This window comes from Heptranchias perlo, chromosome 25, assembly GCF_035084215.1.
Source record: "Heptranchias perlo isolate sHepPer1 chromosome 25, sHepPer1.hap1, whole genome shotgun sequence".
NCBI lineage: Eukaryota > Metazoa > Chordata > Chondrichthyes > Hexanchiformes > Hexanchidae > Heptranchias > Heptranchias perlo.
Window position 1 is genome coordinate 42,721,250 of NC_090349.1, and position 13,269 is coordinate 42,734,518.

Consider the following 13,269-nt stretch of genomic DNA (forward strand, 5'->3'; position numbering starts at 1 on the left):
TAAAAGAGAAGGCAAAAACGCTCCCTGCTTCCCTTGGGTCAAAACAACAAAATACGAATGTCACTTATCAGACTTTTAATATGCTGCTAAGTTCCAATTACCCCACAGTGAAAGAAATGATAAGAAAATCTCATTTTGGGAGCATACACTGTTGGTTTTGTGCACTGATATTGGGGCTTGAAAGCCGTACAAAGCATGCGACAAAGCAAATCACAGAGCCCAAACAGAGCCACCTTTCATTAGTAGAGAAAAGCTTGCTCGTCAACTAACATTAAGGGGGGAAAAAATGAAGATCCCATTTCCCCCCCCCTCCCCTCCAGAGTACACTGCTGTGTCTTTGGTTTCCTCGTATGGAAAGAGCACTTCTATTTTAAGAACATCCCAAGCAGTTTTGAGAAATATCTCCAGATTGCTTGTTTGTGTTAGGCTGGAATTAGCCATGGTCCCAGAAATAGACTTAACTGCCCCCCCACCCCGTCAGCGATAATATTACATAGAATATGCATGATGGTCTCGAGGACCTTTTTGACAGCACTGGTGGATGGTCTAAGAGTTTCTAATATACTGCCTTAAGGAAGCAACTCAAATCTGCTGTTAATTTTATTTCAACTTTTCCCCAAATCACAGATAGCAGAGGAACAAAGAGATCAACATTTTGTCAAGAATAATGAATCAACCTTTTGGACAAAATATTTATTTGGCAGCTTTTCAATATACATTTTGTGATACACTGTAGCATTTTCGAACTGATTTATGCTGTGAATTTCTAACGATGGTGTTGCATATGGTAAAAGAAACCTTGAAATATGCTACAATTGTCCTCCAAAGGTTAAATGTCCTACACATTTAGAAAAACAAATAAAAAAGGATATTCACTTGTTTGGTTGGAGGATTAACCCTTTGAGTACTGAAGGTCTTTTCAACTTTCGAATTTCGCACATCTTTTGTATATATCTGAAAATATTATAAAATAGAATTAGAAGTACGTACAGACCTAGATAACATGTCTTAACTCATAGTATTCTTGGAATTATATAGCAAAAATTGTAATCTGGTTATATTTTGTTCTTGGTGCTGGAATGCAACTGTGTTCTTCAGAGTTAACTGTTTTTACAGGAATGATTACAATAATTTGTGGGAACATGAACAAAGTGGTTCTTTGGTGCGCATGTTAAATTTAACACATTTTGACTGGGACTACAGTAAGCTTTAAGAGAAATAATAAATGAAGGTTCAATACGCAGCCTGAACATGTGCTCCATTCTGTGAGCATTAGCTGCTTTTATGTCAGTTTTCTTTAAATTTGGTTTCTGGGAGAATGGTCTCTTGAAGACTGGCTCACAGCATTTATGGTACTAAATCCAACTCCCATATCTTGGCAACATGATAAACTGGCTCTATGAGTCTGCCACAGAGGTAAAAGAAGCAAATTTAGTAGTGTAAACGCCAGGACCTGGCTTACGAAAAGCAGTCTCCCGGAACCCTAATTAAACAGCACCAATGTGAAGAACCAGAATCAGAAATCCACTGGTCACACTCAATGCTTTCTACTCACAACTGTGGTATTCAGGTGGGCAGAACACTTCCTTGTAAAGAAGGATCTCATCTGGAAAGGAGGGGGGAGGAGGAAAAAGATGATGACAGTGTAGAATGGCCAGTGAAGGACTGTTGAATAGTGACAGGTGCCATTACAACATAGCTGTCGTGTCTTCTGTCAGTTCAGTGTAGAAAAAGGTAGAAGGTAACAAAGCCTGCACCTGCCCCAGTTGAAGGAGGGCTGTAAAGACAACAGCCCATAAGGGAAGGAGAAAAATAAAAACAAACACAGGGAACTGGCAGCCAAGTAGTGAATGAACGATGAACAAATACTTACCTTCTAATCAAGTAACAGGTTCAAGCTGCAGGATTCAATCAAAAGAATCCCTCAACCCTGGGTCAATTCCCTGTTGAGGAAGTGCTTTATGGAAACAAAGCATTCCATCTAGGAGGATTTTTTTTAAAAAGGGGAACAGCACCAACCCCCTCCTGCTGCTTGAATTAGGCCTTTTTTTGACAATAACCGAACAGTACTGACAGTGGCCATGACTATATTTCCAAACTGGCTAGAGGTAGAGGGGAGAGGGGAAAGTACATGGAGATGGGTAGCCTGTATCAAGAGGAGAAAGACCTAATTGGGATATTTGAGAAGAACAAAAACAAAGGTAAAAAATGTAATTACAAATACACGTATTGCAATATATATCATGTAAAATCACTACAGAAGGCACTATCTGAAAACAAAAGTAAACAGGCCTTGCACGAAGCAGGGACTTACAAAAAGGGAGTGAACTCTTACATTACTTGCACACAGTTACAGCTCCAGCGATTTGGGTCTCCCACTGAGTAAAATAATGTAGTAACAGACAATAACTGATCAAATGAAAATAATATTTTTAATCAATAAATTTGGTTCTTACATTAAAAATAGTTGCAGCCTAATTATAAGCAAAGCAATATAGCAGGCAGGTTTATCATAACCAGATGTCATTTATGAGAAGAATCTTTTCCCTCATTAACACAAGGTGTTCCTTTTCCGTTAATATCAATTGTAATTTTTCAAACTGATTGCTTCACTTTATGGTGCCAATAGTTCTGGGTTTCAGGAACTGCCTGGTAATTCTACGTAGAATTGCATAGACCGTACAGCACAGAAACAGGCCATTCAGCCCAACAGGTCCATGCCAGTGTTTATGCTCCACACGAGCCTTCTCCCTCCCTACTTCATCTCACCCTATCTGCATATCCTTCTATTCCTTTCTCCCTCACATGTTTATCTAGCTTCCTCTTAAATGCATCTATGCTAGTCAACTACTCCTTGTGATAACGAATAACATACATTCAAAACTGTATAAAGATTGCTCTGTGTGCAAATAGAAAGTGATGCTTCTGTGAATACCTTGGGAGAGTTTTTTTTTTAATCCTTTGTGTTAATATTTTGGGAACCTGTACTAACGGTAGCCAACAAAACCCAAACTTATTACAAAGCATTTGTGCAGCATCAGCTGCTATAAAGAAACAGTTACAGGAAGATCATACACGGACACTCAAAACAAGTTTTAAAAAATAAATTCACTGTCTTATATCAAGCATATTTGCAAATATAAAGCTTAAATATTGGACAATTTATATTGGAGGTCATGCTCACTGTTATATCCTCCACATGGACAGTCCTCCACAATGTAGATGCCATCAGATAAATGGCAGAAGAGAGAACATGTGGTAATTCCCAGTTTTTTTAACCTCTTTACAGTAACAGCTTCTTTACAGCATTGCTGCAAACAGCAGGCTAACTTTGGTGGAAGCACTGTAAAGCAAATGAGGCATTAAGACCTTGAGGCGGATTTTACTGGCATATCTAAAGGAAGCAGCAAACATAAGCACTGTTGCCAGAGGGAGAAGTTAACCGTTTTCTTCAGTTTCTCAAATGATGCAGTTTCCTAATTGCTGACCTGTGCGCATACTTTCCATTTGTTGTAGAAACTGAAATATAAGTGAGGAATTCTCTACAGTAACAGTAACTGCAGTTAGGAATGTTTCATGAAGCATTTCTGTGATATAAATACAACAACTTGTGTTTATAAAAAAAAAGGAACTCGCATTTATATAGCGCCTTTCACAACCTCAAGACATCCCAACCGCTTTACAGCCAATGAAGAACTTTTTGAAGTGTCGTCACTGTAGTAATGTTGCGAAATGCAGCATATATGGTGGCCAAGGCACAGGGAGAACTCTCCTGCTCTTGGTCGAAAAGTGCGATGGGATTTTTTACATCCACCTGAGAGGCAGACTTCTCAGTTTAACGTCTCATCTGAAAAACGGCACCTCTGTCAGTGCAGCACCCTTCAGTACTATACTGAAATGTGCTCAAGTCTCTGGTATGAAGCTTGAATCTACGGCCTTATGACTCAGAGGCAAGAGTGCTACTACTGAATGACGATTGACACCTTTAATGTAGAAAACATCTCAAGGCTATTTTACAGATGTAAAATGGGCATTAAGCATTTGCAAGAGAATTAGAAGAGATGACCGAAAACATTCGTGAGAAATTCTCTACAAAAATTTATAAAGGCAGGAAGAGCAAAGCTGAGGAGTTTAGGCAGGGAGTTCCAGGCAGTGGGCCAAAATAGTTGATGACTCTGCCACCGAGACGGCAGAGGGAGTGGAGAAGAGGCCAGAATCAGTGGACTGTTTGGTACATGGACCCAATAGAGGTCAGCAAGGATGGGATGAGAGAAAGGATGTGCGAAGTGGAGTTTTGGACAAGTTGAAGTTTCTGTAAGGTGGAGTTCTGGAGGTGACGTTGAGGCTGAAGATAACTAAAACTGTGGATATGGGTTTTAGCTGTGGTAGGGGTAAAGTAAGAGCAGTGGTGGGCTATGTTGCAAAGGTTAATATCACCCTAATAGAGCCTTGTTCCATGCAAGTGCAGTCCCTGTCGAAGGTCATGGAGTGACAATGAGGATGGCTAAACGGAAGTCTGTGATGTAGGCAGTCACATGGATTAGGGGAGGGGGAGGAAAACCTAAATAGGTTAAAAACACAAAGTTTGAATTAAGAAATAAAACATTGACCATCACGATAAAAAACAAGCAAAGCCCTTGATGCTTTGAGGTTCTGCAGCCATAGAAACTCCTCTGGAATTTTTCCCTTGCCACTTTTTTTTTGAGTGTTCCAAGTGCTACGACTGGGGCTTGCTTTGTGTTTCATTCTCAGTCACCGTGCTTGCAAACTGTAGAATCAGAAATTTCATCACAGAGGAGGCTATTCAGCCTATCGTGCCTGTGCTAGTACTAGCTCCACACTGAAGCTATCTACTGTAATCTTATTTCCATGGGTCTTCCCACATACCCATCAAAATTTTACTCTTTAATATGTATCCGATTCTCTTAAATGCCATGATTGACTTGGCTTCGACTCAGCTACAACAGAGATTCCAGTAATGTAGTCTTTATTTTCACAGCCCTTTGAGTGAAACAATAGTTAATGTCCTTCATATGTTTTTAGTACCAATTCTAAATTTCTGCTCCCTTGTTAACAATACACTGACCAATGGGAATACAATATTATTTACCCTCTCAGTGTCAAAACTTTGGACTTCTATTAGATCCCGCCTTAACCTTCTCTGCTCCATTGAATTCAGGCCTAGTTTCTCCAAGTCTCTCAATGTAACCAAACCCTCTCATCACTGGTTATTATACTAAAAAAAAGTACATTACACCTTTTCAATGGCTCCAAAACCCCTTGTATAATGGGATGTCCAAAACTGCAAACATTACTGCAACTAATGCCTTACAGATTCATCAGCACTTCCTTGCCTTTGTCTTCAATGCTCTTGTATAGAAAATGTGGAATCCCATTTGCCTTTTTTATTGCTCTTTCCACCTGCAATCCTGCTTTTAAAAATCTGTGAGCCTGATCTCTCTGTTCCTCCACTCTACAGTACTTGCAATGTTGTGGCAGGGACTTCTGTCGTTGTCAAGTACAACTGGCAAATGCAGATAAAGCCAGCATCTCAAGTACAGTTGGCTGGCATGTGAGAAACAAATACATAGTGAGTTGCACTCAAAACACTGCACTGGCACAGGCACAAGAATACCATGCTATTAAAAAGTGGTTACACTCAACTGCTAATGTATGGTTTTGCATATACTGTAGTATGGTTTTGCATGTACTATAGTTTTAATTAAAAAATTGCATGAGTTTAGTTGATAAAAGCACATTGGGAGGCCATGGTTAAGTGAACACAAAGTATAGTTGAATGGGCTTCTTAAAGCAAGTATTACTGGTATATCTACTCTTCATATTTTGAGAAATGAAGGCTAAGAATTTATTGTGATTACATTTTTAACTACAGCATGACTGGCAGATAGGATTTTCATATTGTGTAAACGTTTGTATTTTAATTCCAGTTATAAATGTTCACTTAGGAATTTTACCTCCAAGGGTACAGTAGCATAGTGGTTATGTTACTGGACTAGTAATCCAGAGGCCTGGACTAATAATCCACAGACATGAGTTCAAATCACATCAGCTGGGGAATTTAAAAAATTCAATTAATTAAATAAAATCTGGAATAAAATGCTAGTATCAGTAATGGTGACCATGAAACTACCGGATTGTTGTAAAAACCCATCTGGTTCACTAATGTCCTTTAGGGAAGGAAACTTGCCGCCCTTACCCTGTCTGGGCCTACATGCAACTCCAGACCCACAGCAATGTGGTTGATTCTTAACTGCCCTCTGAAATGGCCTAGCAAGCCACTCAGTTGTACAATCAAGAAGGTGGCTCACCACCATCTTCTCAAGGGCAATTAGGGATGGGCAATAAATGCTGACCTTGCCAGCGATGCCCACATCCAATGAATAAAAAAAAAGCTTTACTCAAAAAAAAATCATGACAACAGGAAGTAAGGATAGTGGACAGAAATTGCATCATACACAAGAGTTAATAATATATACATATATTAGAGTTGTTTTAGGTATTATCTTCCATTAGGCCAAATGGGAGCTGAGAAAAATAGAAAGACAAAATGAAAAAATATTTGTTCACTTCTGCTGGAGACCTCAGAGTTCTTCAAGAATATGAAGGGTTATGACAGGCTATGAAACATAGATGTTTCCATTGGTCTGCAAGACAGTAATGAGAGGGGAAAAAACTATGATCACAAAAAGAATTGAAGGCTAGATTAGAAAAAATTCTTTATACAGAAGATGGTTAGCATCATAGTAGGTACAGCACAAGAGATGGCCATTCAGTCCATCGTGCCGGTGTCAGCTCTTTGAAAGAGCTATCCAATTAGTCCCATTGCCCTGCTCTTTCCCCACAGTCCTGCAAATTTTTTCACTTCAAGTATTGATCTAATTCCCTTTTGTTGGCAAACAGTAAACAGCAATATCGTTGAGGTATTTGAAGCAGCAACATGTAAATTGAAGCAGAGTTGAGAAAGCTCTTTGACGCTGATGGCATTTGTGTGGATAAAAATTTAATGTCAGTAGAACGTGGAATTCTCTGCCACAAACCATTGTTGAAGCAGAGTCCATTTTCACAAAAAGAAAATTAGAATACTGTTTTAAAAAGAGGAATATGCGGAGTGAGCTGGAGAATGGGATAACATTAAATTAAATGGTTGGCCTGAATGGCCTAATGCTGTCACATTCCATAATTCTCTGTATGTATGTAGAGTGTGGTTTCAGGCCAACATTTTAGCTCATGGCATTAGATCTTCTATCATGATTTGTATATTTGGAAGTCATTCTAACGTGAAACCCTCATCAAACAGTTGTTTGTGCAGATTGGAGCTTTCTATTCAGCTCCCTTCTGCACAGTACATCATTTCCCCACTGACGTGCAGACAGATTCTGCAGCACGGTTTTGGGGGTGTGGGCGAGATCAAATTTGTTTGTTCTACTCAATAACAAATTTAATCTTCCTGAACTGCCGCAGAATCTATGTTGTACTTTCTGCAGAATTCTAGCGACCCTGAAAATAAGGGATAAAGGCTGAGGCTCTTAAAACTGTGTACTTCAGCTGCATTTCACTGCCAGACAATGCAGGTTTGTTGTGAATATCAAAGTGCACCTCATTAAATAACAATGATCTGGAGTCATTACAGAGGAGGAAAAACACTGTACATTGATTACCCTTACCATAGCTCCAAATCATTGAAGATAAACATGGATTTCTGTTGATCTAATTCAAAGTGATTCCCTGCAGCATGAATATTTTAAAGTTTGCTCTTGGCACAAGTAATTGTATTTACTTTGTCAAGGACTAGATAATTTATATACAATTAAAAATATTTCCACATCAGATTTGTTTCAGAGCATTTGAACTTTATCATGGATAATAAATGTGCTAGTGCTCACAAACAAATGCACTTTGTTAAAAGAAACCCAGTAGATCAGTACCTCGATGTATTGCTTCAAGCAAAAGTACAATATAAGCTATCCAGCAAGATGGGTTACTCTTTCAGCCAGATTGACTGGGGGTGGGGCAAGGCATTGAGCAAAAAAGGGAGAAAAATTGTAGGGCAATTCATTATGCACATCACAGGAACCAGTTTAAGAGCTGCACAGACTCCATGCCTGTGCTGAATTAGCTAACCTAGCTCAGCACTGCAATTGGGTTGCTTTTTCTATTCATCCACAGAACCCATGACAATACATTAGCTCTTTGTTGAGATCTCACCTGGAGTACTGTGTACAGTTTTAGTCTCCTTACTAAAGGAAGGATATACTTGCCTTAGAGAGGGCGCAACGAAGGTTCACTAGATTGGTTCCTGGGATGAGAGGGTTCTCCTCTGAGGAAAGATTGAGCCTATATTCTCTGGAGTTTGGAAGAATGAGAGGTGATCTCATTGAAACATATAAAATTCTTAGCAGGCTTGACAGGGTAGATGCTGAGAGGCTGTTTCCCCTGGCTGGCAAGTCTAGAACTAGGGGTCTCAAGATAGGAGATCAGCTATTTAGGACCAAGATGAGGAAAAATTTCTTCCCTCAAAGGGTGGTGAATCTTTGGAATTCTGCACCCCAGATGGCTGTGGTTGCTCAGTCATGGAATATATTCAAGATTGAGATCGATAGATTTTTGGACATTAAGGGAATCAAGGGATATGGGGATAGTGGAGTTGAGGTCGAAGATCAGTCATGATCTTAATGAATGGCTGAGCAGGCTCGAGGTGTCGTATGGCCTACCTTTTCCTATTTCTTATGTTGTGTAGAGGTCATGGCTGGTAAGTTATGTGTGAGAATGTCGGTTGAGTACAGGATGCAGCTCAGCTGTGATGTCCTCCAGAGCTGAATAGCTTGCTGGCAAGGGTTACAAATGAAGAATGTCAGCTTGGTTGAGGGAACTGTGGAATTGTACGCCTGTGATAAACAGCGTACAATTCCACAGTTCCCTCAACCAAGCTGACATTCTTTGGCTCACACAAAAAAAAGCAGCACAAGTTACATGCTTTGCAGCAAGGTGCCTGCTCATTCTTTTAGTGGGTAATGGTACACTGTATTACAAGAACAAATTAGTTTCTACATACTGCATTCAAAATAACCACAAAAGCTCTGTCATGTTAATATAATATTCTTTGAGGGTATCTGCAACAGAAGTTTGTGGTAGATCACGCTTGTAATACTCTGAAGAGTAAGCCTATCTACATACAGAAATCAATAGTAACTCATGCACTATTATTCAAACGAGTTTAGGATGTTAAAAGCAGATGTTTGCCTAATTAAATTTAACAGAACCATTAAAAAAATGTCTATGTTACTCGCACTCCTACCTGTCAATCAGGGTTTCACTGCACTATACACTGGGGATCAATGCCTGAATTAATTAACTAAATACACAAGTCACATAATCATTGGTGACCTCTGCAGACAAGACTAAGTAGTTATGATGGGAGCTTCTGATTTGGGAGAAAATTAAACACCTTTGCAAACAATCTTTTTGAATGCTTCATCAATCGCTCAGTAAGTAAATACATTGCCTAGCATGACACTCAGCCATACACACCAGGCACATCCTGGGATAGATCCTTGGTCAGTGCCAAGTTAGCTCACATGGGCTGTAGTGGTGGTGGAGGCATTACAATTGGCTTCAGTGACCCTTGCCTAGCAAAGGGATTTCTGATCCCCAACCAGCAGCTCTTGCTAGAGGCACATATATGTAGATCAGCTTTTGCTGTAATTGCTGACATGTTGAATAGTCTTTCAGTACTCACTATCCAGATCTCTCACATGAAGAATTGGTGAGATGCTGGAGGGCAATGATGCCCAAGGAACTGAATCCCAGCAAAAGTTGCAGCCTTCAAGAAATAAAGTGGCAGTGAAAGAAAACTGAAAAGAGAAAAATACATTTGCGGCCATAAGGGCGAGAAATAATACATTTTTTGAGAGCATTTCACCAATGTATTTAGGTAACCTGATGTACATTTTAATTTTGTATCATTATCTTTATGAAAAAGCAAAAAATTGTGAATGCAAAACTGTTAAATTTAAAGCATGGGGAGGAAATGCAGTTTTCACAGAAGAGGCAAATCCTTGCAGTCCGTGTGGAATGACTAATTTTTAATTGAGTGATTCTTCAACAGAGCCTAATCTCTCTCAGCTATTACACTATTTCCACAGCTGACTCGAAGAATTTCCTCCTTTCAAAAAAAAATGATGCAGCCTATACATTACATATGGTTTTCATTTCAAAGTTTCTGAAGCCTTACAAAAGCGCCTGTTAGAGTCCAAAAAAATTATGGCCTGTGCACCAGCTTGTCAATTATCAGACAGAACTCTCTCAGGTAAACATGTCTTGAATTTAAAGCATGGGTAAAACCTACAAATCAGAGGCCAGATAAACCCAATGTTGTAATAGTATCCATGGACATCACAAACCCAAAGCCTATACAGCAGGCAATACCTGTCGTGCTGTTTGGAATATAACTGGCTATTCACTTTTGCCTGCCTAGTGATTATGTGTTAATCTGATATGCCCATTAAACATGAATTGAAGCATTTTGCTTGCTACTAGGATAAAAGTCCACCGAACAGAATCGAAATGCTCATATTGCCTGTGGCATGCTTGGAGTCTGAACGTATATCAGTATGTGACAGATCATAGGCCTTGAAACACAAAGCAAATCACTGAAGAACAATTTCACAATTACAACTTAATATAAAATCTGCTAACTTCAAATGCCTTCAGGACTATTTCAGATGCAGTTTTAGAACACAAAAGTAAGGTGGTCAATTGTACCTATCTTGAAGAAAGAACTTTTTCAAGACATAAAATTCTGTTGTACAACATTTCAAGTAGAGATGTTCAATTCTTGCAGTGTTACTGTGCCAAGGTAATAGAGAGAGGGTGCGAGAGAAAATACTTTGTTAAAATTGAAGCCCAATACAGATGAATGGAGCATGTACAAAAGACTTGAGCTGCTTTATACTGCGCTGGTGCTGCCAGTTCCTGACGGGCTGGGTCTCATGGTGGCGGCAACACAAAACATAAACTTGCCAGGTTTGCTCATGGCAGTGTCCAAAAAGACTTTTAAAAAATTAATTAGCTCTTCAAACGGCAATGCCAGCATTGGAAGGGAAGTTATCGACCTGGTTAGGAGATTGGTTAGGTGGTAGAAGACAGAGAGTAGAGATAATGGATGTACTCGAATTGGAAGGAAGTGACTAGTGGTGTCCCCACAAGAATCTGTGCTGGGGCCTCAACTATTCACTATATTTATTAATCACTTAGATAACACAAGAGAGAGAGTCATATATCCAAGTGTGCCAATGTCACAAAGATTGGTGGCATTGTAAGTAGTGTATACAGGAGCATAAAATTACAAAGGGACATGATAGATTAAGTGAGTGGGCAAAATTGTACCAGATAGATTTCAATGCAGGTAAGTGTGAGGTCATCCATTTTGAATCAAAAAGGATAGATCTGAATATTTTTTAAATGATAAAAATCCAGGAACAACGGAGGTCCAAAGAGATTTAGGGGTCCATGTAGACAGATCACTAAAATGTAGAGGTCAGGTACAAAAAATAACCAAAAAGACTAATGGAATGTTCGCCTTTATATCTATAGGGCTAGAATATAAAGGGGAGGAAGTTTTGCTATAACTATACAAAGCCCAGTTAGATCACATCGGGAGTACTGCATTTTTGAAAGGATATATTGGCTTTGGAAGGAGTGTAGCACAGATTCACCAGAATGTTACCAGGGCTCCAAGGATTAGATTATGAGAGATTATTTAGATAAACTAGCTTTGTATTCCCTGAAATATAGAAGGTCAAGGGGTGATTTGATTGAGATTTTTAGGATTTTGAAAGGAATTGGCAGGGTAGAGAGAGAGAAACCTTTTCTGCTGAAGGGGGAGTCTCGGACAAAGGGACATCACCTCAACATCAGAGCCATTCAGGAGAGAAGTTAGGAAACAATTCTTCACACAAAAAGAGTGGTAGAATTGTGGAACACTCTTCCACAAAAAGCAGATGTTAGCTCAATTAATAATTTTAAATCGAAGATAGATAGATTTTTGCTAGCCAAGGATATCAAGGGATATGGAGCCAAGGCGGGCAAATGGATTTAGGATACAGATCAGCTATGATCTCACTGAATGGTGGAACAGGCTCAAGGGGCTGAATGGCCTACTCCTGTCCATATGTTCCTATGTTTGCTCAGTGAGACTTGTGCGACAGGAGTGATTAACTGCAATATAAAAAGAGTACATAGTACAAGAAGAATGTAGGTTAATATTCTGTGTAAATATAGCTAATACAATTTTTTTTTACAGCAAGCCTTAAGGGGAAGGAGGAAGTAATCAAAAGAATACTGTGTTTTTGCTAAATTACAAATGGCTCCTTATGTGTCTGTTCCACAGCACTGCTGCCATGGGATTGGAAACTGACACTCCAATCCACAACCATTTGGCAAATAAATATCATTCCTCAGCTATAACAATAACTTAGTAATAGTTCCCATCTGAACAGTTAATGTTTAAAATCATCAGCACATTAAGTCTACCAACAAAAAAAACGCATACTACCCATTTGTGTTACTGTATTAGTCTGTATAAAATGAAAATATTAAGAAAAAAATGTTTGCAGATCTGCAATCTTTGATCTGCGCATGGAGAGTTATCCCCACGTGTAATATAGTTTGATCCTCAATTCCACATGGCACTAAATACAATGTTAAATTAAACACACTCATTATCATGTTTGCATCCAACTTTAAATCAGGCTTAATATTGGAAACTAATTGGAGTTGAAGGTCCACTACACACAACAAAAAAAGGGGAATCTTTCTTTAAAGAAAAACAGGATCCTCAATTCAAATTAAATGAATATTTTTAAAGAAAAGGTAAACAGGATTTTCATTTGACCACACACAGCCCCATCCTGAAGAAACTGCCTCAACCCCACAACAGATGATTAATTGAATATGGTTGAATCAATGAGTGGCGCAACTTTTAAAAAAATTTGTTCTCGAGGCATTTATTGCTCATCTCTAGTTCTCCCAGTGTGGTAGTGGTGGCCCTTCTCCTTGTGATAATGCTTCCACAATAGTGTTAGGTAGGGAAGTTGAAGAGATTGTTCCAGAGATGAAAAAGGAATACAGGATCAAATCAGGATGGTGTGTGACGAAGTAGAATTTGAGGATGATGATGTCCCCAAAACATTACTGCTCTTGTTCTTGTCCTTACATTTGTCCACCCCAGTCCATCACCGGCATCTCCAC

The 13,269-nt window shown here is 39.1% G+C and overlaps 1 protein-coding gene across 20 annotated transcripts in view; it reads right to left on the reverse strand.

Moving 5' to 3' along the window:
* fbrsl1 (fibrosin-like 1) overlaps window positions 1-13,269 on the reverse strand; it is a 744,900-nt gene that overhangs the window by 307,216 nt on the left and 424,415 nt on the right. For 14 of the 20 annotated variants that reach the window (XM_068006148.1, XM_068006144.1, XM_068006153.1 and 11 more), the window contains one exon: window positions 877-954. The exons of the other annotated variants lie outside the window; for them this stretch is intronic. In XM_068006148.1, the coding sequence (XP_067862249.1) occupies window positions 877-954 (78 nt within the window). The remainder of the gene's footprint in view (window positions 1-876; window positions 955-13,269) is intronic. 20 annotated transcript variants of the gene reach the window in all.